Below are 25,431 nucleotides of genomic sequence, written 5' to 3'. Positions count from 1 at the left end.
TTGGGAGTTTTGTTTTCGGTCCACCTGGTGAAGTCTAATATTCTCTCTCGTCTAGCTCTGTTTTTGCACTCTACCAACTCCTGAGGGAAATATGTGGCTCTTTAGCTGCTAAATGCTCCGCGGTGTTCACCAGACATTTTGCTGCTGAGCAGTTAGTGTTCAGAGGCTTTTTAAAGTGTTTCATTATACAACATGAGCCTTCTGGAGCCAAAAACGACACTATGAGAGCTCTGAGATTGAACCAAAACAGTAAAGTTGCAGGTGGACTAAACTATGAGCTCAGTAAAGCCAAGAGGAGCTGCTGATAATTCTCTGTAGGTTCATCACTATGAGCCAAGATGAACAAATTACACACTGACAGATCATAGTTTGTTCTAATAAAAGCTTTAAGTTAACACGGATGTGGCTCAGGAGATAGAGTGGTCGGAAGAGTTGGAAGATTGGCGGTTCGATTCCCGGCTCCTCCAGTCCACATGTCAATGTGTCCTTGGGCAAGACACTTAAATTGCTCCCGTCAACGGTGTATGAATGTGAATGAATGGTTAAATTCCCCCTGATGAGCACCCTGTGTGGTAGCTCCTGCCATCAGTGTATGAATGTGTGTGAATGGATGAATGACATGTAATGTAAAGCGCCTTGAGTGGTCGCAAAGACTAGAAAGCCACTATGTAAGTACAGTCCATTTACCATTTTAACACAAAGACAGCATTTGGAGTTCTTGGATTGTATGTTTTTCTCTGTTGATAGCACTAGACTAACAGTTTCCCCCACACAGATGAATCTGACATCTCCTCGTCTCACTGTGTAGCTATTTGACAGCAAACAACCACATTCCTCATCATTTCAGCCTGTTCCTTTAAACCACAAAAACAGAACAGGTCATATTTAAATCTATCAATCTCTCCACGTGTAAGGCTGCTCGGTATTAAATATTATAATCACATTATTAGCATCACTTTCTTCTTATGTGGTGAAGCTTTGTGAGCATTTTTAATAGCTTGAGGTGCAAAAAACAAAACAAAAAGAAAAAAAAGGAAAGCAGTCCTGTACTGTAATGCAATCTTAGCACCAAATGGTTAGTTATATAGTGTACCTTTAGAGTCCAGCATATTTTACTTTACATTAAAGCATTGTGTATCATACGGCTTCAATACAAGTGGTCTATGCATACTGTATATATTAAAACATTTGTCAAAATCCTTCAGGTAGATCACACAACACAATCTCTGTATGTGTGATCAAACTCTCATCACAGATCTTTGGCTAACAGCTACTTGGTGTTGTTCTTTACAGCATTGGTGTTGTTGTTTTTTAAAATGTTTTTCATACTTTTAAAACATATTTGTGACTCCCACAGTGAAATATAGCGTGTGAATCGATAAGATCTTTCATGTTTCAGTCTAACATGCCGTAACTACACCACCTCCACATAGTTGGCTGGGTAAAGCCCCTCCCAGCCGCCGTCCTTCATCCCCCGACACCAACCCTGGTCGTCCTCATCCTCCACCTTCAAGAACTCCTCACCTGCAGGAAGAAAGAGACTTTTCTTTATTGTAATTATAATTACACTATTTATACATATACTGTTACTCATACTTTGTGATTTAGTCTGTATACTTAACGTTAACATTTCATTTTATTACCAGTTAAATCTAATAACATTTAAAGAGATAATGTATTTTTTGAGCTCATCTATCACTTTGAGATTCACCGTGAACATAAAGTGCGATACAAATGAAATGTATTATATCATTTAAAATAGCAAAAATTATAAATTAGATTATCGGTAAAGCAAGATACCTTTTGTGTTTAATTTCAGCACCACATTATGTTTTTATTACTCCTATTACTCTTATTTTATATTATATATCACTCCGTTATTTAAACATTTTAATAAGATAAACTTACCTTTACTGCAAAGCTTTTAATTAATCCGTGTTTTATCTTGTGTTTTACACCTGTTTTTATTTAGTGTCCCCTTTTAACCCTCCTGTTGTCCTCAGGTCAAGGAAGGACAGGAGGAAGGGAGGGAGGGAGGAAGGAAGGAAGGAAGGAAGGAAGGAAGGAAGGAAGGAAGGAAGGAAAGGAAGGAAAGGAAAGGGAGGAAGGACAGATGGAAGGAAGGAAGAAAAGAAGGAAGGAGAGAAGGAAGGAAGGAAGGAAGGAAGGAAGGAAGGAAGGAGGAAAGGAAAGGGAGGAAGGACAGATGGAAGGAAGGAAGAAAAGAAGGAAGGAGAGAAGGAAGGAAGGAAGGAAGGAAGGAAGGAAGGAAGGACAGATGGAAGGAAGGAAGGAAGGAAGGAGGAAAGGAAGGGAGGAAGGACAGATGGAAGGAAAGAAGGAAGCAAGGAAGGAAGGACAGATGGAAGGAAGGAAGGAAGGAAGGGAGAATGGGAAGAAGGACAGATGGAAGGAAGGAAGGAAGGAAGGACAGAAGGAAGGAAGGAAGGAAGGAAGGAAGGAAGGAAGGAAGGAAGGAAGGAAGGAAGGAAGGAAGGAAGGAAGGAACGGTCAAAACAGACGGGGTCAATTTGACCCGGGAGGACGACAGGAAGGTTAAATGTATTTTAACTTTTATCTCTTCTTATCTGTTTCAATGTTTTTCTTTTTTGTTTTTTTTGTTGTTTTTTTTTTTATTCCATTTTATTTTTAACCCATGCTGTTTATTTTTCTCTTGTTATAAAGCATCTTATGTAAGCAAGATGCTATATAAATAAAGTTGGGCTCTGGCTCATAATACAAACCTGCAAAAGATTGATCAATTACAGAACAGATTTGGTGTAGGATACAGAGGGACTATACAGAATCCCTTTTTTACAAGGCTGCTATAAACTTCAAGTTGTTGAGTGTATTTATTGATGTTTCAATACATTTAGCACTATTTACAATGATGAAAACAGGAAGTCATCAGCTCCAGCATGCATATCCAAGAACCTCAAACCACTCCTACAACTACAAGATTACTGTGTTTTTAAAAGGTAACTTTCAGTTACACATTAAAGTGTAGACTTAAAACTTTCCTTTCTTTTATAAACTTTAAGGGTCAGCCAGGCTTTCCTTGGACCAGCCCCTTGTTATGCTTCGATAGACCTAGACTGCCAGGAGACTTCCCATGATGCACTGAGCTCTGCAATCTGCATGCATTCATGTACCATTAATGCATGTTACTAACTTGGCATGTTCTCTGTAGTTTGGTGCTTTCTCTTCTCACAGCTGCGGGCCGACTGCTGTCCAGCTTGATGCCTCATCACTGCGGCTATTAGTATTACTAATTTTTCCCACTGCTGCTGACACCCTTACTATTAGTCATATTTCTATTATCATTATTAGTATTGTTGTTGCCGTGCTCCCCTCTCCCCCTCTCCCCCTCTCTCCTTCTTTCTCCTTCAACCCAACCGGTCAAGGCAGACGGCCGCCCACCAAGAGCTCGGTTCTGCTTGAGGTTTCTTCCCGTTAAAGGAGAGTTTTTCCTGACTGCTGCTGCCAAGTGCTGCTCATGTTGGGTCTATTTAAATTAAAAGAGTACAGTCTAGACCTTCTCTAGGTGAAAAGTGGCCTGAGATAACTTCTGTTGTAATATACCCACCCAGCATGTCCATGTGGGCCCCATAAGGGTTAAATTTGGGCTGCAATATGGGTCCTATGTAGGTTTGTCTGCAGTTTCCATGGTAACTCCACCTGTGTTTGCCCATATGGGTTTTGACTGGGTTTCAGGTTGGGCCCAACTGGGTGAGTTACATATGTGGGGCCTATGTTTCTGATACAATATGGGTCCCATACAATTTGCCCTGTTTTTATGCCCACTTAACTTATATCCCTTATGGGGCCCACCTGGGCTTCACATGTGGGGCCCATTTTACTGAAACACTGTGGAACCTGCAAAATGTTCCCAGTTCATGCCCATGCCCACTCAGTACACATGTAGCCCGCATTGAACCCATATGGGGCCCACATGGGCATGCTGGCCGGGAGAAATGGTCTCAAATGAGTGCATGAATGTTTATTTTATTTAGATATTTGGCTCTGTTTGCACATCTTTTATGATTTTATGTATATTTATTTTTCTTTTAACCCTTTTATTTACTTTATCTTCTATTTCAATATTGTCCAAATAAATAGACAAACAAACAATGGTGCACACAAAGTACATTTTGCAGGTTTGTAGTTGTGTGTTTACCTGCTTTAAAGGAAAGTTCGTCCGTCTCCTGGCCAACATAATCATACAGAGCTCTTACTTTCACTCCTCCGATCATCCCACTGGTGGAAAAAGAAAGACACAGACAGACAAAAAGAAAGAAACAATGAGACAGATGGATGTGTGATCAGCTAAACTGCATCAGATTACTTTGCACATAACAACTTTCCTCCGGGACGAATCTACTCACCTTCTCTCTATCGTTGCTTTCTGTTCGACTTCTTTCTTCCCTTTTTTGGCTTTCTTTTCGGGCGTCCATTCCTAAAAATAAACCCATAACATTTGAACAGAATAAATATTTACATGCAGTTAATATGCACTTGAATGTCACATTAATTTAATTTAGAATAAAAATAGTGGGGGGAAAAAAAATACCTGAAAGTGAGGCCAGTCGGTGGGCATGCCGGGCCCGTGGGTGTTTTTCCACCAGCGAAGGTCCTCCTGCTCGTCGATGGCCATCAGTGTGTTGTGGATCTCGTTATACACGCCCCTCACACTGCGGGACAGTAAGCAACCCAAAATAAGATTCATACAGAAAAATTCAAAATCCAAACCATTCAAGATATTTTTGCTGTCAGTTTTAAACGTTTTCCATCAACATTTTTGGCATTTTCCTTCAAATAACTATTAATTATTTAGTCCAGTCAGCCCAAGACAGCAAAATGATGCCAATTAAGTTGAAGTGGTACTCATAAGGCTTTACTACTCATCATAATCTCTGAGTATGATATGATAAACTCAACATGCAGAATGAACACCCTGAGGGACAGCTATATAGTTAATGGCATGGCATTAATTTGAATTTAACTTACTGATGTTTCCCAGATGATTATACAGAAATAAAACTTTATTTAAAATTCGAATCTGCATGCACTGCCATCCAAAGCATTTGAACTAAAGTGTTACCAATAAATTAAGCAGTTTAATAGAGTATATAATTTTCTATCATCATCTACCTCACATATCCCCATGTGGCTCCTGCAGATTTTATAAAGTAATTAAGTTGCTGTGTCTTAGCTATTATTTCCTTTATTAGAGTAGAAATGAGTCACTGAGGAACACTCATGTGGTAACACGTAGTGGAACGGCTTTTAATTAGGGCTAAATTAAGTCAAAGTATTGATTTTAACATGTTTAGTTCCGACTGCACAGCAAGAGGCAAGCTGAGAAAAGCACAAATTAAAAAAAACAGCTTTCCATGTCTGCCAACACACACTGATCTTTAATAAGTAAGAGGATTTAATGTTTAAAGATTTGTTTTTCTTTGTTTAATAACCCCTTTTACAACCACACACACACACACACACACACACACAAGGCTAACCTCTCATTGTTGGTAATGTCCAGGTGTTTGTGGATGGAGAGGAAAGCCTGTTTAAGGAAGAGAATCCTTTTACGCTCTTCTTCCTGCGACTGGTCAAAGATGGACTCCATCTCCTCCATGTAGCGAGGAGCGTAGCGGTTCACCTCCTCCAGGACTTTCTCATAGCGGGCACGAACCTGGAAATATTAACATACATGTAGTGTCACACAGTCATAAACACCATCAAAGGATCATAACCCGAGACAAACTTTAACTTGACACAACCAGATTTGAGTAAATATCAAAAGTGAGATTATTAAAGTAATTCAGTTTTAAAACCATAATGTCATGTTGCTTGTTCTCCTAAAGTAAAGCTTCATTTATCTTGCAGTTCTTGCACCTCTTGGCAATTTAAAACTACAGTATTTCCTTCAACAACACTGAATTTAAATGGAAGAGCAATGACAGAAACATTTGCATTATACAAAAAAAAAAAAAAACTAAAGCTAAATCAAACAGCCTCAAAACAGACACGAAACTGTGAAACTACCATTTTTACTTTAAAGCCTAAGCCAACATTAAATTTACAAAACCAAATAACGCCTACCTCAAATAATACTTTCCTTCTCAGGTATTGAACATGTCATTTTTTCCTCCCATGTGCCAATTAGTGTCTTATTTAAAATGACACTGATTGGTTGTGGTGAAATTAAAAGGTATTCTATTTATGGTTTTCTTGTTATTTCCATGGATGTATTATAAGACACAATTTCCCCTAGTGGCCAATTGCAGTATTGCAGCAAAAAAATCACCTATAGCACAAAAAGCATCTTCCCCATAGACCACCATTGTGAAATAGATGTCTGTAAAACTGTCAACAGACCACTTCAAACAGCAGACAACGTCACTATTGACTATTTTATTCAGAATTAGTTAAACTTCCTTTGAGCTGAGAAAAGCGATTTAAGAGGGAAACACTACTGCGTATATTCAGCAGACTGCATAACACTGAAGGAAGCTCACTTTATTTGGCATATGCCCCCATTGAGCAATTCTTAGAGGATTAAATGGGCGCCATCTTTGTTCTGGTGTTCAGCTTTCACAATACAGTGTTTTGATCCTTGAGGCTGAACAAATGGATAAAATGAATCCCATTCCTCATAAAACACTTGCCAATATGACTTTTGTTGGTATTGTTTGGTATCTTGGCACGACTGACCCAAATGGTCAAATAGTCCACAGGATGCTCTTAATCAATGACACATTTCGGAGTCAATAAGGACACTGTGCTGAGATCACACATCTTATTCAGCAGTATTCTGGCCAAGATAGGCAGCAACCACTCAAACAACAGAACACATAATACAAGAATATGTTTCAGACTACATCATAAAGTCAGAGAGAAACACTGCAATTGTGAATCATTAGTGAAATATCCAATATTAAAGACAACTGTTCCTTCTTTCCTCCCTTCATTCTGTCCTTCCTTCCTTCCTTCTTCCTCCCTCCCTTCCTCCTCTCCTTCCATCCTTCCTTCCTCCCTCCCTCCCTCCTTTCCTCCTCTCCTTCCATCCTTCCTCCCTCCCTTCCTTCCTTCCTCCCTCCCTTCCTTCCTTCCTTCCGTCCTTCTTTCCTCCCTCCTTCCTTCCTTCTGTCCTGTTTTCCTCCCTCCCTCCTTTCCTTCCTTCTTGCCTCCTTCCTTCCTTCTGTCCTTTTTCCTCCCTCCCTCCTTCCTTCTGTCCTGTTTTCCTCCCTCCCTTCTTTCCTCCCTCCCTCCTTCCTTCCTTCCTTCCGTCCTTCTTTCCTCCCTCCTTCCTTCCTTCTGTCCTGTTTTCCTCCCTCCCTCCTTTCCTTCCTTCTGTCCTTTTTTCCTTCCTCCCTCCTTCTCTCTTTCCTTCCTTACTTCCTTCCATCCTTCCTTCCTTCCCTACCTCCCTCTCTCTCTCTCTCCCTGATAACGAGATGAAACACGTGTTGCGTTGCGTACCTTCTCTGCCTCCTGCTGAGCCAGCTCTCTCTCCTCCTGGATCTTCTTCTGTTTCTCGATGGCAACGTCCGGGTTTCCCTGAGCGTGTTCCTCTCGCTCCCTGGCCGCCTGCTCCTTACGGCTCACCTTGTGGTACGCTCTCCTGGCTTTATCCAGCTGTGTACGAACCAAACAACACCTTTACTATGCAGGAAGTGTTAGTCCATTAGGTAAGTATTGTAAGAAGGTTACAAAGGGGGTTTGTCTACATGAGCTTAAGCAACTCTACCACCCACTCAAAAGCAATTTAACCTGCAGCTAATTTATAAAAACAGATGCATCTGCCTTAGAAGAACATCTCAGTGATTAAATAGCGATGCATCAGGTCCCTGCGGTCTAAATATGGACTTTGAATTGAGGCCATCTACTTAATCAGTTGTAGAAGTTGAAGTATTGATTCCCTGATGGGCCTGTGGATATTTCTGAAGCCAATATGTAAGTCTAATTTTGATGGATGTCCTCTTGTCCTTAGGTGTGCTCAAAACAGTCAGTCACACACTGTTAAACTGGGTTTGATGGGCTTCAGTGCACCTGATTGTGCTGCAGCTACTCATTTGAATACTGTTTGTTTTTGTTGGTGAAATTAAAATGAAGTCAAATCAGTCAAACAGTTTTGTATTTAGTGAGAGAGTGTTGAGAAGCGGGTTCCTGGTTCAAATGTGTCTGATTCAGGTCACTGGAGTCCTTGACTGGCTGAGTTTGAAGGAGAAATGTTCCCAAAAACAAACTCCAGACTGCCTTGAACTATCATCTACATCAGCTGTTTACTGGCCATCAGAGAAAGTCTGAGGCTGCACTGAGCGGATGTGTGAAACTAAAAGTATGTCAAAGTGCTGCAGAAAAGAGCATGATGTTTATTTAACTTTCCTTTGCTAATAAAGGATAGAAACCATCCTACATGTTGTTACACTGTCTCTATGTAAAGATCTTATATAAAAGAATGGTTATAAATATGATACATGAGATAACTAATAAATAACATAATGCTTGTGTGGGGATGTATGAGTGGTGATTTTTATTTATTTATTGTGGTTTAATATTTAACTGTGATTCCAAATTATGGCATCAATATTTACATTACAGTAAAAGGACTGGCTCACAATTTTGCAAATCAGTCGGGTACCCAAATGAACACCGACTCGTTTTTTTTCTGGCTGTAACCGTTCTTCCTGTTCATGCTGACCATTAGAATATCCCTTTCCCTTCATAATGAGCTTACTATGTGACCAATGTGCTTACAAAGTGATGGTGAAAAAAAATCCATAGTTGTCCATCTGTGCAAAGAAAAAAAAGAGGAAGTTAATTTGGAGCTAATATGAAGCTTTAGCCATCCAAATTAGTCACATTAATTAAATATATTTCAACATTACAGTCTTTTTATTGGCAAAGTCCCTCTTTATGTTAATATACTTGCACCACAGCTCAACAGAGGAAACACTATCTGAGGAAACACAAACAAAAAAAGGGAATTTTATGCTAAAAAGAATGTAAATGTGATGTGTGAGATAAACTTTTAATAAACAAATAAGTTTCGTTCAAAACAAGGACCTTCCTTCCTTCCCTCCCTCCCTTCCTTCCTTCCTTCCTTCCCTCCCTCCCTCCCTTCCTCCTTCCTTCCTTCCTTCTTTCCTTCCTCCCTCCCTCCTTCCTTCCCTCCCCCCCTCCCTCCTTTCCTTCCTTCTCCCTTCCTTCCTCCTTTCCTTCCAACTGCGGATTTTGTCTCCCATCACTTATAGAAGTACATTATGAAGGGATTTTCTAATGGTCAGTGTGAACAGGAGGAATGATTACAGCAAGTAAAAACTATTTCTATGCTCATATGGGAACCTGAGTATTGTTTTAAGACAGACCTGAAAAATGTCTTTAATTTGTTTATAAGGCATTTTGTATCTTTGAATGCAACCCTCATCTATTTTGTATCTGTCAGGCTCAGTTGAAACCAAAAGAAGAGAGAGAGAGAGAAACAGTCTGCTGGATTCTTATTAAAATTTCAGACCTTTTTAAGCCGTTTGGCCCAAGGCTTTTGAGCACGTGCAAAGCCCGTCTCAGTGTCCTGGGACTCTTTGAAGCCTCCAAATAACTTCTTGTGGAACGTGTCCTTCTGCCAGGTCCTGACCCGGTCTCCATCCTCCGACACCAGGGAGCGACAGATGGAGGCGTGTAAGGAGGCCAGCCGATCAGCGGAGGACAGAAAGCAGTGCCAAGCCTTCAGGAGAGATCCGTACAGTGGACCTGAGGGTGGAATAAGAGACGAAGGAAGATCAGAAAAATGAAGCATCGGCGCGCAGGTGGTCGAGTGGTTAAGAGCCCCCGGTTCGAGTCCCGGCCGGTGGACCTTTCTGCATGTCACCCCCCCATAATTTTCTGTCTCTCTACTTTCAAATAAAGGTGTCTATGCCAGAGAAAATCTTTAAAAAAAACTAAAAGAAAAATCAAGCATCAAGTTGCAAGTGTATTTTATGTAGTACGGTGGCCGGGAGGTGCAAACCAAGATTACAACATGTGAAACACTTTTACAAAGCTTGAGACAAATTTACATTTTGGAAAACATTTCTACATATCATAAAACAAAATTACATTACCATAACACATTTACAAGTACCGAAATAAATTTACATTTCAGAAAACAAATTAACAACAAGACACGAAACACTTTTACAAACGGCAAAACAACATCTTGGCTCACCATGAACTCTACCGACGACAACAACTGCTCGTATTGGCTGCTCCACGTTATCACTTCCGGTTGATGGTTGGTATTTATAAATTTGTTTCGGTACTTGTAAATGTGTTATGGTAATGTCATTTTCTTTTATGATACGTAAAAATGTTTTCCAAAATGTGAATTTGTCTCAAGCTTTTGTAAAAGTGTTTCACATGTTGTAATCTTGGTTTGCACCTTCCGGCCACCGTAATAGGCTATAGCATTTTAAAAAGCAGATCAGATTTTGTACCAAATGCTTTATAAAGACAGACATATGTGCATAGCTGATGGTTGTGATAAGAAATCAGATAAGAAATTAAAACAGTTAAAAGCCAGAGAATAAAAGTGAGTCTACACACACTTCAATCTGGCATTTTTTAGATTGTTATAATGACACACTGCAAATATTTCAATATTGCTATATGTCCAACAATGCTCCACTGCTTTGTGCATCATCATCATCATCATCATACATCTTAACCCTCCTGTTGTCCAAATCAAGGAAGAAAGGGAGGAAGAAGGAAGGAAGGAGGGAGAAAGGGGGGGGCAAGGGAGGAGGGAAGGACAGAAGGGAGGAAGGTAGGGGTGAGGAAAGAAAGAGAAGAAGGGAGGGAGGAAAGAAGGACAGAAGGAAGGAAGAAAGGGGGATGGAGGAAGGAAAGGAGGAAAGAGAGAAGGGGGATGGAGGAAGGAAGGGAGGAAAGAAGGAACAGAAGGAAGGTGAATTTGACCCAGGAGGACGACACAAAGGTTAATCTAATTTTTATATATACTATTTTTTGTATCATAGAAAACAATTCTGATGACAGCCGCTAATTGAGAGATTTATTTATGATGATTAGTATTCACATTATCATCATGTTAGATAAATTAGACGGAGCCGCAGCTGCTGCACTTACTGGAGTCCACTACTGGCTTCCACTTGTTGCTCCATTCGCTGAGCTGCTGGGCGTACTGCCTCTCCACGCGAGCTCTCTCTTGGAAACATGCCACGATGTCATTACAGGCCTGGAAGGAGTCCTCTGTTCGCTTCACAGTGCGCTGATAGTTCCCAGGCTGCCAGGACACAAAGAGAGAGGAAGATCTATTGTTTACACAAGATACACAGTGAGAAGGAGGGACGCCCAGTGGATTTGGGAGGGCTTAAACCCTGATATTAAACCCCCATATTCTTGCATTGAATATTTATTTTATATGCAATATTTTGAAGAATCTTTAATTTAATTTTATGGATTCATTTCAGTGCTGGAGAGTATAAAATAACCCATCTGTTCAGTGTTTGTTCCCAATTGTCTGTTGTTTGATTTTGTTTATATTGACCATAAACTTAGAACTGAACACCCAAAATGTTAGCTTTTACTGTTTACTACCAGACAATAACATATTGCTTCATTATAGTTACTCCTACTACAACCACTAAGGCCACTGCTGCTACAAAAGCACTGAACCTGTAGCCTACTACTATCATTAGTAGTAGGCCTACTTATACTACTCACATTACTACCGGCTACTACTTGTGAGTAAACTTTATTTACTAAAAAGAGGAACAAGAAGAAGCCTGTATGAAAAATATAGACACCAAAAAAAGAAAAAAATACAAGATTATTGTTACGTCTTTTTTTAGTTTGTTAAACTCCAGTTATTTTGAGGTACACCTTAAGTCTAAAGTGCTAGTGCTACTAAAACTTACTTACTCCTGTTACAACTACAAATACATTTTCACTCCGACTACTCAAGCAGTAAAAGCACTGTAACTAATAATAATAATGTTATAGTTCAATATATCTTCTCATCTAACTTCTAAGCCAAATGTGAGATGGCACTCTCATATCTAGTTGCTGCAGCCAGTTAGCTTAGCATAGCATAGCTTAGCATAGCTTAGCATAGCATTGCTTAGCATAGCATAGCATTGCTTAGCATAGCATAGAGTAGAAACTGCTGCTACAAGCACTAAACCTGTACTACTATCATTAGTAGTACTTCTCACACTACTACCGGCTACTTCTTGTGAGTAAACTTTATTTACTTCCACACAATACTATGCTTCATAAAGAGGAACAAGAAGAAGCCTATATGAAAAATATAGACACATAAAAAAGAGAAAAATACAAGATTATTGTTCCTTTTTTTTTTACTTGACAATTATTTTAAGGTACGCCTTAAGTCTCAAGTGCTAATTGTACACTGAGTACTGTTGCTGCTGCTATCAATATTAGCCTAATACAACTAACTTACTCCTATTACAACTACAAATACTCCTTCTATAGACATTTTCACTCCGACTACTACTGTGACAAGCAGTAAAAGCACTGTAAATATATCTTCTCATCTAACTTCTAAGCCAAATGTGAGATGTCTCTCTCATATCTAGTTGCTGCAGCCAGTTAGCTTAGCTCAGCATAGAGTAAACTGCTTGTCTGGCTCTGTCTAAAAGTAATAAAATCAACCTACCAGTACCTCTAAAACTCTCTAATTAACAGGTTATACATAATTTATTTAATCGTAAAAACACAAATTCACTGTTTTATTACAGGGTCATGTGCCGGACTATTTCTTGGCCAAAAGCAGTAACTTCCTGGAGTCTTTACTAGTTGTGTGAAAACTGATCCCTGTGTCCAGTAAAAAAATAAATTAATAAAATCATCAGGCATATCGTTTAAAGGACCAGTGTGTAGGATTTAGAGACCTCTAGTGGTGAGGCTGTAGATTGTGACTAAAATAATACACCTCCCCTCTCTCTCCCCTTCCAAGTGAATAAGGAGAACCAAAAGCGGCAGTGAAACTCATGAAAAACATGAAAGGCCCCTTTTTAGAGCCAGTGTTTGGTTTGTCCATTCTAGGCTTCTGTAGAAACATAGCAGTACAACATGGCGGCCTCCATAGAAGAGGACCCTCTCCGTGTGTGGATATAAAGGTAACAAAAACACAATGATGTTTATTTACAGGTGATTATACACTAATTAAAACATACTTACTAACCCTAACCCTTATGAATATTATATTTAATTTCTGCCAAGTCCGCTCTGCTAGACACCACTAAATTATACAGACTGCATCTTTAATATTTACTAGATGAGAGTTATGTCTTCTTATTTCCTGCAATTCTCAGAAAGTAAAACAAATGAGCGTATTTCTCAAAGTGTCAAAGCTTTGTTTCATTTGGAGCATCCCAGTAAGTTAAACCACCACGTACACAACATTTAAACTAGAGTTACACTTTAATGTCAAAAAATCTGCCAAGTAAAATATCTATTAGTATTACTGCCACGACTCCAGCCTCTATAAGAAACACTACCTCTACTAGTCTATCAGTAGTCAGCATGCATCCTCATCACTTTTCATAGCTGTGACTCTACCACAGTCGTCTAAGGTCAACCTCTATTCGCCCCAAGTGACACTTTACTAGCATTAAGTTTCCCATTGGCAGTGTGGGGTGTGGTCAGTGGACCAGAGAGGACGAGGCCTGGCCATAAAAAGCCAGACGGAGAAGGAGGACAAGAGGGCCGAAGAGGAAAAGGCCTAGAGTGTATCTGAAGCAAGTGTGTTGTTTGTGGATGTGGAATTTGGAAATCTCTGCGATTTTCCTGGCAGCCGCCGTCAGCTCCTACTCAGCACTCACTCCTACTCTCCCTTCTCACTCTGTGTGTCATACTCTATCTGGGAGTCACTGACACACTTAGACAGCTGGTTTTACATTTCTGGGCACAACATAACTTGGCATGTTGTGTTAGCTCATCGGAAACAAAACCCTCATTGTATAGAGCATGAAATTCAAATATACACATGAGTAAGAAGAAGACATAAGTGAGAGGAGCTTTCTCACAGCCAACAGATGTAACTATGGTGATAATGAATGAGAAGCTCTACAATATGCTAATATGCTAGCAGAATATATATATTGTCATACAGTGTAACACCAATATTTTATATTTAAATACAGTAATTTGTCTTCTTTGACTCACAGAGACAAAAACAAATCTTAAAGGCAGTATATGTTTGCTAAAAACCTTCAACAAATTTAGAGTTGTACGAATGACGCATCAAATATGTGGTGTTCAAAATGAAATAATGTAATGTTTTTCTGGGTAGTTATATTTCTGACAGTCTAAACATAAATATAGAACCAAATAAATGTGATAAATGGACATAAAAGAAACAATTAGTGTTACACTGAATGACATTTTTCCACAGTATATTCTTACTAATCACAATAAAAATGAATTACTGGTTTTATTCTTGAATATGCATAGGTGCATAGGTGACACTCCAATGAACATAAAAAAGCCTTTTAGGGAACTGTACTAGCTGTTTTATTTTTTTGCTACTTTGAAAACCTTATACGTCTTTGACCCATATACATGTATACAACATAGACACAAGTAGGTATGGTATAAAAAATTAAAAAAGTAAAAAAATCTATTTTTTGTGTGTATTACGTATTATTATTATTTCAATTTGTTTTATTTGCTTTAACTCAGCTAGCTGTTTCTGCTCATAATGAGTTGTTTAAGGTCGGAAACTCCAATATTGTAAGTATTACAGGAAACATTAATAATAGAGTTCCAGTTCCTATATTGATAAATTAATTACTCGGGGAAGTTAAGTGTAGCAGAGCAGCGTATCGTCATCATTAATATTATTAGTTACACATTTATTAGTACTTTTACTGCTATGAAATTTGATTTTCATATTATAAGGAACTGCATCACTCTGATTAGATTCATAATTAGGTTATAGCGCTGATCTCTGTCTGCATGCTTTTCATATACTGTAATGTTACTTTCATGTTTGTTTTTTTTGCAAGGAGATATTTCAATTTTCAGATAACAACAAACAACCTTTTTCTCTCGATTGTGAGCATCAGCGTTTTCTGTAGTTTGCACTTCATCACTAATTGATGAGCTCTTAGATCCTAATTAGAATTTTAATTGGTGCTTCATTAAAGTCAGGGGCACTGCAAAGGTCAATCAGTTAAGTCAATTTATGTTGGCAGCGCTAGCAGCACTTGTAAGTCAATGCTATTAGGTAACGTAGATCAATCAATTAAAGACAGTCTAATGTTTAGAAGAAAGATGTCTTAATTCAGTTACACATATTCCTTCTTGAAATGTTCTAATTTTAGTAATGCATATTTTATATAGGTATATGATTTTTAAATTTCCCATCATATATTCTTATCTCCCGTTTCCATAAATGATTTTTTCTACCCTGCTGCTTTTTTTCCTTTCATAGGCTTAAGCTTAAGAATAGGTTCATATTTTTTTCACAAGTCTATCTTCATGCTATATACGCACATGAAAGGGTTCTTTGGGTGTCTGTAATCGTTCCTCCTCTCCGTTCCGAATGTGAAACGATCCCTTTTCTAGCACAGTTCCAATGTGAGAGACGAGGGAACAAAATCTACAGTGCTTGTTCTGTGCAAAAATATTATCTCAAAATCAGAAGTACGGTTGAAGCTAATATGAAGCTTCTGTGAGTCTAAATTAGTTCAATCAGATGGATATCTTCCAAAGGGGGCAGTCGCTTTACAACAAAATTCCCTTTTGTGTTTTCCTGGACTCTGCTTCCCTGCTGAACCAAAGGGAAGAAAGGCAAACACAGAAAGGGAATTTTATAGCAAAAAGACTTTGGAGGATTTGATCTGCTGAAGCCTCATATCAGCTTTGGGTTGAGCTTAAAGAGGACATATGATGCACACTTCCAGGTCTATAGTTTTTTATTGGAATATCTTTGCATGATGTATAGTTAAAAAAAACACCTTATTTATCTTATACTGGCTCTTTAACCCTCCTGTTTTCCTTGAGTCAAGGAAGGAAGGGAGGGAGGGAGGAAGAAGGAAGGAAAGGAGGGAGGAAAGAAGGAAGGAAAGGAGGGAGGGAGGGAGGAAGAAGGAAGAAAGGAAAGGAGGGAGGGAGGGAGGGAGGAAGAAGGAAGGAAGGAAGGAAAGGAGGGAGGGAGGAGGGAAGGAAGAAGGAAGGAAAGGAGGGTGGGAGGGTGGAAAGAAGGAAGGAGGAAAGAAAGAGACAATGGGGTAAGGAAAGAAAGGAGGGAGGGAGGAAAGAAGGAAGGAGGGAAGAAAGAAGGAAGGAAGAAGGAAGGAAAGGAGGGAGGAAGGAGGGAAGGAAGAAGGAAGGAAAGGAGGGAGGGAGGGTGGAAAGAAGGAAGGAGGGAGGAAAGAAAGAGACAAGGAGGTAAGGAAAGAAAGGAGGGAGGAAAGAAAAAGAGAAGGAGGTAAGGATGGAAAGGAGGGAGGGAGGAAAGAAGGAAGGAGGGAGGAAAGAAAAAGAGAAGGAGGTAAGGAGGGAAAGGAGGGAGGGAGGAACGGAAGGAACGGAAGAAAGAAGGAACAGCCAAAACAGACGGGGTCAGTTTGACCCGGGAGGACAACAGGTCTGTCTAAAACAGGCCATCCTAGCTTTTGTCTCTTCCCTATAAGCCAAATATGTTATGATTGATCAACTTAAGGAAGCTTCACCCCTTTTATTAGATTAAGGAACAGACGGTCGTTTGTGGGCATGGAGGAAGAGGAAATAGCTTAGCAAACAAAACAGAAGCAGATTGACTGGTTTTAGATTTGAAGGCCACATTTTTACATATGTGCACCTCAAGTTTAGGACCTCTGACCATGTTTAACCCTCCTGTTGTCCTCGAGTCAAGGAAGGAAGGGAGGAGGAAGGAAGAAGGAAGGAAATGAGGGAGGAAGGATGGAGGAAAGGAGGAAGGAAGGAAAGAAGAACAGAGGAAAGAAGGGAGGAAGGAAGGAGGGAAGGGAGGAAGGAAAAAAGGAAGGAAGGAAGGAAGGAAGGAGGGAAAGAAGGACAGAGGAAAGAAGGGAGGAAGGGAGGAAGGAGGGAAGGAAGGAAAGAAGGACAGAGGAAAGAAGGGAGGAAGGAAGGAAGGAGGGAGGGAGGAAGGAAAGAAGAAAGGGAGGAAAGAAGGAAGGACAGATGGAAGGAAGGGGGGAAGGAAAGAAGGACAGAGGAAAGAAGGGAGGAAGGAAGGAAGGAGGGAGGGAGGAAGGAAAGAAGAAAGGGAGGAAAGAAGGAAGGACAGATGGAAGGAAGGGGGGAAGGAAAGAAGGACAGAGGAAAGAAGGAGGGAAGGAAAGAAGGAGGGAGGGAGGAAGGAAAGAAGAAAAGGAGGAAAGAAGGAAGCACAGACGGAAGGGAGGAAGGGAGGAAAGAAGTAACAGTCAAAACAGACGGGGTCAATTTGACCCGGGAGGACGACAGGAAGTTTAACCTAGACGTCAGACATAATAACAGTATATATATGACAGGAAGCCACAAAAAGCATGTGATGTCCTCTTGAGGAATGCATTTTTACACAGAACAAGGACTGTGGAATTGCATTAGGAAGGAATCTTTTCAGGACAAGTGTGGATGGACTGGAGGAAAAACAGCACCAAACCAAAAAAAAAGTAAAAAAAAAAGTGAGTGAATCCATCCCCCAACTTTCAACAGCCTTCAAATCAAAAGCACAGCAGCAAATGTGCTTCTAATAAAACACTCGTTTTTTTAAGGCCTTGATCAGGAATCAAATTAGTGATCTTTACATCAATGTTTTACTCTCTCTCTCTCTCTCTCTCTCTCTCACTCTCTCTCTCTCTCTCTCTCTCTCTCTCTCTCTCTCTCTCTCTCTCTCTCTCTCTCTCTCTCTCTCTGTGTCGTTTCTTTCCTTACTTTCTTTCTTTATGCCTCTGTTGTGGTTTACACCGACTCTCCTCTAACTCGTCTGCGAATTAAACAGAAACAGCTGAGGAATCCAGTTCGAGGCCAACGGCAACGCTGCAGAGACCCAGTTGGCCAATCTCAGAGGCAGATGCAAATCCGCTACTAGAGAATCTGTCCAAGCTACAAAAAACCAAGTATCAAGGAAAATGGCCACGGTACGGTTCCTTTACTGGAATAAAAAAAAAAAAAAAAAATCCCATTTCATGTATATAACTGATCTTGTCCAGAGATCCGTAGCGTGTCAGTGCTCAGACAAAGTGAAACCACAAGCAGAAGAAGTGGAGCAACAGTTTGCAGCAATTAAAGTGCAGTAAAAGTATTATAGTAGCACCTTCTACACACTATACTGCAGCATGCATACTATGAATACAGCTACAGCCACTTCATTATAGAGTAGTAGTAGTATTGTAGTAACAGTTGTGGTGGTTTATAATAGCATAGAGTAAGTATTGTAGCTTCAGTATTAGTATTAACCCTCCTGTCCTCCTCCCGGGTCAAATTGACCCCGTCCGTTTTGGCTGTTCCTTCTTTCCTCCCTTCCTTCCTTCTCTCTATATTTCCTCCCTCCCTCCTTTCCTTCCTTACCTCCTTCTCTTTTTCTTTCCTCCCTCCTTCCTTCTTTCCTCCCTCCTTTCCTTCCTTACCTCCTTCTCTCTGTCTTTCTTTCCTCCCTCCTTCCTTCTTTCCTCCCTCCTTTCCTTACCTCCTTCTCTTTTTATTTCCTCCCTCCTTCCTTCCCGCCACCTTCCTCCCTCCCTCCTTTCCTTCCTTCCTTCCCCCCACCTTCCTCCCTTCTTTCTTTCCTTCCTTCCCCCTTCCTCTTTTCCTTCCTTCCTTCCTTCCTTCCTTCTTCCTCCCTCCCCCTTTCCTTCCTTCTTCCTTCCCTCCTTCCTCCCTCCTTTCCTTCCTTCCTTCTCCCTCCCTCCCTCCTTTCCTTCCTTCTTTTCTCCCTCCTTTCCTTCCTCCTTCTTCCCTTCCATACTTCCTTCCTTCTTCCTCCCTTCCTTCCTTGACTCAAGGACAACAGGAGGGTTAATAGAAGTAGTAACAGTGGTGGTGGTAGTAGTTTAAAATAGCAGAGAGTAAGTATTGTAGCTTCAGTAGTAGTATTAATAGAAGTAGAAATAGTATATATATGTGTCATATTTGATATCGATGCCTTCCTTAAGTGCTTTTCAAACAAAGTTCATGAGACACAACACAGCACGGCACTTAAAAAAAGATTAACTGAACACCTGGCAGAAACTGTTTGTCTTAAAAAGAATAAAGAGGCATCGTCAATCCAGATCAGTCCAGGCTAACATCTACGGACAGTCTGTTTCAGCTTTAAGATCTTTGGTTTCATACTGAGCTCTTTAAACAGGCAGCACAATGAGTCAGAGGAGCTGAGTGAAGTCATATTAGAGGTTGATTATATGGTGCCTTGTGGGTGACACATACTGTCTGTATGGGAGTAAAGGGTCCAAAGTGTCACAGCAGGATGTATGTGTCTATTAAGGTGAAAAGCCCCACTTGTATACTCTACAGCAGAAGAGCTTAAGTTCACAGTTTTAATGACAGACAGCCTTTGAGCATGGCGGCGGTGGGATGACACAGACAGGAACTGGCCTGGAAACACATCCAACACAACGGGAGGCTGCCAAAATTACAGGAGGGAGAGAGAAAGAGAGCGAGAGATGAAAGTGGGGCAGCCCATTAAGGCCAACGGGAGACAAAGCCAATGTTAAAGCGGTAGCACGCTTGAATTAGACGTCGCCAGGCCACTTCCAATGTTATGTTCACGGCTCCATGTCTTGTCAACAGAGTGTGGAGTGCTTCAAAAAAAATATTAAAATCCTGTAGTATGATGTTTGTTATTGGTGCTGAATTGGAGGGATTTACATTTACAGCAGTGCAACAGTCATTTGCAATAAAAAATAAGGCGTGACAGACATTATAGGATTTAGGCTAAAACGCTGAAATTAAACTGTGAATCATTTCAGCTTTTTGTGGCGGTGCATCATCAGCTGTCTCATCGAGTGTTATTATTTGGTGTGAATAAGCTCAGTTTTAATTTACAGTGTGCTGCAAATGATCTAAAGCTCTACTCAAGATAACATTGTGTAGTTAATTGTTTCTTCTATGAATGGTATTATTCATGTCGTTACTCTTTGTCATTTATTCATTTGATATTGATATATTAATATATTTTACTTCCTGTCTTAATCTCGTCTAGGTTTCCAAGCTATGACATCAGAGCTGCAATGATTAGTCCATTTAACTATTATGATAATCGATTAATTGGAAAAGTGTCCAAATTCTCCTAAAATGTGAATATTTCCTGGTTTCTTAAGTCTTCTGAATATCTGTTGGGTTGTGGATTGTTGGTTATGACTTTTGAGATGTCACCTTTGGCTTTAATTGATATTTTTCCAACAACTAATCAATAAATCAAAAACATGATTAACCGATTGGAAAGCAACCAGCTCATACAGTAGGCCTACCTTCAATAATAAAACGGTCTGAATTTGGTCCTGGTTTTGCACTTTTCAGTCTTTGACAGTCATTATGACGTCATTTAACCTCCTGTTGTCCTCGAGTCAAGGAAGGAAGGAAGGAGGGAAGGAAGGAATGATGGAAGGGAAGAAGAAGGAAGGAAAGGAGATAGGAAGGAAGGAAGGAAGGAAGGGAGGAAGAAGGAAGAAAGGAGGGAAGAAGGAAGGAAGGAAGGAGGGAAAGAAGGAAGGATGGAAGGGAGGAAGGAAGAAGGAAAGAAAGGAGGAAGGAAACGAGGGAGGGAGGAAGGAAGGAAGGAAGGAGGGAAGAAAGGGGGAGGGAGGAAGGAAAGGAGGAAGGAAGGGAGGAAGAAGGAAAGAAAGGAGGAAGGAAAGGAGGAAGGAAGGGAGGAAGAAGGAAAGAAAGGAGGAAGGAAAGGGAGGGTGGTAGGGAGGAAGGAAAGAAGGAGGGAAGAAAGGGGGATGGGAGGAAGTACAGACGGAAGGAGGGAAGGGAGGAAAGAAGGAACAGTCAAAACAAAAACGGGGTCAATTTGACCCAGGAGAGTTTTTTACAATACCACTGTCATGTCCAATATGAAGCTACAGCCAGTTAGCTTAGCTTAGCATAGCTTAGCTTAGCCACAAAGACTGAAAGCAAGTTTAGAAAAGTAACTTCGGGACAAAACCATGTTGTTGTTTTTTAAAAGTACAGTAGACATTATTTCATACTGTACTTTTTATCCAGCAGAAATGATCCAGCAGAACTCACAACACATAAAAGAGCCTTTATGTTGCAGTGAAGATGTAAAAAGAAAAAAGAAAAAGATAATTATCTTGTTTCCCCTGAGTAGTGGCCTTGTCTAATTTGTTGAGTGAACACAGACAGCCAATATCTAATGACCTAAAAGCACACAGTTGACCCAGAGAAAGGCAGGCAGAGAGTAAGATAGTGAGTATTTCACTTTTAAAAATGAAAGCACAGCCTTGTTTACGCTGATATGAAACCTGAACGACACAAACTGTTTAGACTGTTTTAGCTAGAAGGTCACTGACACCAAGGAAAGAGCTATTTACTGTATACCTCTCTCTCTCTCTCTCTCTCTCTCTCTCTCTCTCTCTCTCTCTCCCTCTCTCTCTCTCTGTCTCTTTCTCTCTCTCTCGCTCTCTCTCTGTCTCTATCTCTGTGTGTCTCTCTGTCTCTGTCTATGTCTCTCTCTCTCTCTCTCTCTCTCTCTCTGTGTCTCTCTCTCTCTCCCTCTCTCTCTCTCTCTATCTCTCTCTCTCTCTCTCTCTGTCTCTCTGTATGTCTCTCTCTCTCTGTCTATGTCTCTCTCTCTCTCTCCTTTTCTCTCTCTCTCTTTATCTCTCTCTCTCCCCTCTCTCTGTGTGTCTCTCTCTGTGTCTCTCTCTCTCTTTCTCTCTCTCTCTCCCTCCTCTCTCTCTCTCTCTCTCTCTCTCTCTCTCTCTCTCTCTCTCTCTCTCTCTCTCTCTCTCTCTCACACACACACACACATAGGCTTCCATATAGACACACAGACAAAGCGCACACACACATACAACCTTACCATCCAGAAGCTGCGGTTGTAATCATCTTCAGAGCTGTTTTCTGACGGCGGCGTCGACATCCTGATGTCTGAGAGAGTAAAGAGGAAGTGATGAGGTCAAACTTTGGTATCACTCTCTGCTTATTAATCATCTGTACGTTGACCTTTCTCACTAATGAAGATTCTGGAGGCTTCGTCATTTCAGTATCAGCATTAAAACGTTATCCATCTAAAAATGAGCCAATTCAACACAATGACAAAAACCCCACATGACATGCTTTAACCTTCCTGTCGTCCTCCCGGGTCAAATTGACCCCGTCTGTTTTGACTGTTCCTTCCTTCCTTCCTTCCTTCCTTCCTTCCTTCCTTCCTTCCTTCCTTCCTTCCTTCCTTCCTTCCTCCCTTCCTTCCTTCCTTCCTTCCTTCTTTCGTCCCTTCCTTCCTTACCTTCCTTATGTCCTTCTTTCCTCCCTCCCTCCTTCCTCCCTCCCCCCCCCCTCCTTCCTTCCTTCCTTCTTTCCTCCCTTCCTTATGTCCTTCTTTCCTCCCTCCTTCCTTCCTCCCTTCCTTCCTTCCTCTCTTCCTTCCTTCCCTCCCTCCTGCCTTCCTTCCTTCTTTCCTCCCTTCCTTCTGGCCTACTTTCCTCCCCTCCTTCCTTCTTTCCATCCCTCCTTCCTTCCTTTCCTTCCTTCCTCATGTCTTTCTTTCCTTCCCTCAGTCCTTCCTTCCTTATGTCCTTCTTTCTTTCCTTCCCTCCCTCCTTCCTTCCTTCCTTCCTTCCTCCCTTCCTTCTTTCCTTCCTTCCGTCCCTCCTTCCTTCCCTCCTACCTTACTTCCTTCTTTCCTTCCTTCCCTCCCTCCTTCCTTCCTCCCTCCTGTCCTTCCTTCTTCCTCCCTTCCTTTCTTTCCTCCTTTCTCCCTTCCTTCCTCCTTTCCTTCCTTCTTCCTCCCTCCCTTTCTTTCCTTCCTTGACTTTATTCTCATCGATTATCTCCCAACCTACATTTAGGACAGTTATTAAATTCAGAGCCAGCCACAAAAAATCTTCCCATACAGAAAAATATTATCAATTATGAAGCCATATCCTGTAAAGTGCATCTATTTCATGGTTGTAGACATGGAAGCATTTGATATCTCCTCAAATTAGTGAGCGCTGTACTGTTACCACGTGTTACTCATATAATGGAGATCTTGTAAACTCTTTGCACCCATTTGTCGTTGGATGTTGTGTACAGTAAATCTAAACCAGGAGGCGTACAGTAAATGGAGGCAGGGTCTCATGCGCCATGACAACATCAGCAAACATGGAGTATCTTATCCCAGCGTTCCCAGCTTTGAAACATGAGCTATCCAAAAATAAACAAGGGGTAAAGGTCAGCACATCCTATCATTCACGCTCACTTTTTATTTTTTTCCCCCTCTCTTATGCTGGCGGCCTTATCTGCTCTTTTTTTTTTATTATTTATGCAAAAAGACAAACACAAGCTCACATGCACTTAAACTGACACAAGCTCACATGGTCAGAAAATGACGTAAATACCTAGAAAGTTCTGTGTGACTCATAATGAAATGATCCACATTAAAAAATTGAGATCTTTAAATGTTTCTTTTATGACGGTGTGGTTTCCATTCTCCCAATAGAAAAATTTTCCACTTTTTAAATATTTCACTAAACAGCAGGTTTTGCCTTTTGGTGTTTTTAAACCCTCAATGCACCCGGAGCTGAACTCCACCCAGACTCAGCCTGTTGCCTGTTGCCTGTTTTTTCCTCCCTGCAGCCATCCTCTCCTCATGCCTCTGCTAGGCTTCACAATTAGATTCAATGATTTCCCTCCACATCCTGCTGTTCACGGGGCATCACATGCTCCACTAAGAGCATAATGCAATGCCTCTCTCTCTCTCTCTCTCTCTCTCTCTCTCTCTCTCTCTCTCTCTCTCTCTCTCTCTCACTGTGTCTCTCTACCCGGATCCTCCTCAGCTCGCCTCTATCGTGTCCCTGCCGCTGGGGTCTCGAAGATTACACAACCCCGGAGCTGTAGGAGGTCACAAAAATAATGAATCGCCTCTCTTTTAACCTTTGACCTCGACTTCCTGTCCCCTCTCTGGCTGGCTTTCCTTGGGGATATGACTGTGTCCGAGTTTTCAGAAGAGCATGGGGGCGGGGGGGGGGGGGGGGAGCTCTGATCTCGCTGGTTTATTTCAAATAATGTTGTGCAAGTTTTTACTGGGTAGCCTCCAGTTTTCTGACGTTTGGTTTGAATTACATGTAAGATAAAAGATGACACATGTAAGATTTATACAAAGTTGTAAAAAGTGCAACCTCCCATCTGCTAGCTTAGCTGTGATCTTCTTGCATGCCTTTCAAATATGATTTCATACTCTTTATAAGCATAAAGATGCACAAATCCATATCTACTGGAATCAATTCTGTGGCACCAAAAGCCTTTCAAATATGATTTCTGAGCCCTTATAATCAATTCAAATATGCTTTCAAGGGCCTCAGATAGGCTTGGATTTTACTGTATTCTTGATATCTATAAGCACTTTAAGACTTAAATCTTTAAAGAGAAACAAACACTAATTAGAAAACATTGGCTGTACTTTCTGATCTTCCCTGCTTTCCAAGGTCCAATGAGCTACAAGAACTGGCAGCAAACATTAAAGTATGTATATCACGTACTTGGATTTGCATACTACTTCTTTGTCTGATAAGCACAATGGAGAGTATACTGCATAACTTACCACCTCCAAGCACAGATCTTATTCCACCATGGGTTCTCCAGACTTTTTATAATCTCCTGGCAAGGTCAGACAGGAAATTTGTTCCCTCACTTTTCCAAAAGTCCTCCACTCATCTAACTATTACTTGACTTTTCCAGTATCTAAAACTTTAACTTTACACTTTAATAAAAAAAGAAAAGAAAAGAACCAACTAAAACTGACTCTTATGTGAGTTATAAGAGTCCATCTGGAGCTTTCAACCAACCAACTCTTTCACCCCCTGAATCCTGCACCCTGTCTGGCACACACACTCACTCCTCCCCCTGTCCCCGTTTCATCTGTCACACATAACTCAGCACACACACACACACACACACACACACACACACACACACACACACACACACACACACACACACACACACACACACACACACACACACACACATTGCATAGAGGAAATATATAGTAACAAATGAACACACGGAGCAGAAATAGGAGCTCAATCACTCCATCAGATCACTTTAAAATACAACCATAAAACTCAATGAAGGTTAACAAGCTGCTTCCAGTCTCTTACCTCTCTCAATATTGGGGCCCTCTTTGCTTCAACCCCCTCCTCCTCCTTCTTCTTCTCCTTCTCCTTCTTTTGTTTTTCAGGCTAAAAACTTCTTTTCAGTCCCAGTTTTTCCTGCACACTCTCGGGCTCCTTCTCTCTTTCTCTCTCT

At 40.8% G+C, this 25,431-nt stretch overlaps 1 protein-coding gene across 2 annotated transcripts; it reads right to left on the bottom strand.

Moving 5' to 3' along the window:
• Positions 1-1,263: 1,263 nt before the first annotated feature.
• si:ch211-51c14.1 (protein kinase C and casein kinase substrate in neurons protein 3) lies at positions 1,264-25,384 on the bottom strand. 2 transcript variants are annotated; one of them, XM_053338516.1, is made up of 10 exons: positions 25,284-25,384; positions 22,004-22,071; positions 11,128-11,284; positions 9,521-9,756; positions 7,486-7,641; positions 5,520-5,695; positions 4,571-4,691; positions 4,386-4,456; positions 4,178-4,257; positions 1,264-1,524 (listed from the first exon to the last, which is right to left on the bottom strand). In XM_053338516.1, the coding sequence occupies exons 2-10, from the start codon at positions 22,061-22,063 to the stop codon at positions 1,415-1,417; spliced, it is 1,167 nt and encodes a 388-aa protein (XP_053194491.1). In that variant the 5' UTR covers positions 22,064-22,071; positions 25,284-25,384; the 3' UTR covers positions 1,264-1,414. The 2 variants fall into 2 exon arrangements, with proteins under 2 accessions (XP_053194491.1, XP_053194490.1); XM_053338515.1 differs by lacking the exon at positions 25,284-25,384 and adding an exon at positions 24,725-24,867.
• Between the last annotated feature and the right edge of the window lie 47 nt (positions 25,385-25,431).

Source organism: Scomber japonicus, chromosome 18 (genome assembly GCF_027409825.1).
Source record: "Scomber japonicus isolate fScoJap1 chromosome 18, fScoJap1.pri, whole genome shotgun sequence".
In the NCBI taxonomy this organism is placed as follows: Eukaryota; Metazoa; Chordata; class Actinopteri; order Scombriformes; family Scombridae; genus Scomber; species Scomber japonicus.
This window is presented reverse-complemented; position numbering and strand designations above follow the sequence as displayed.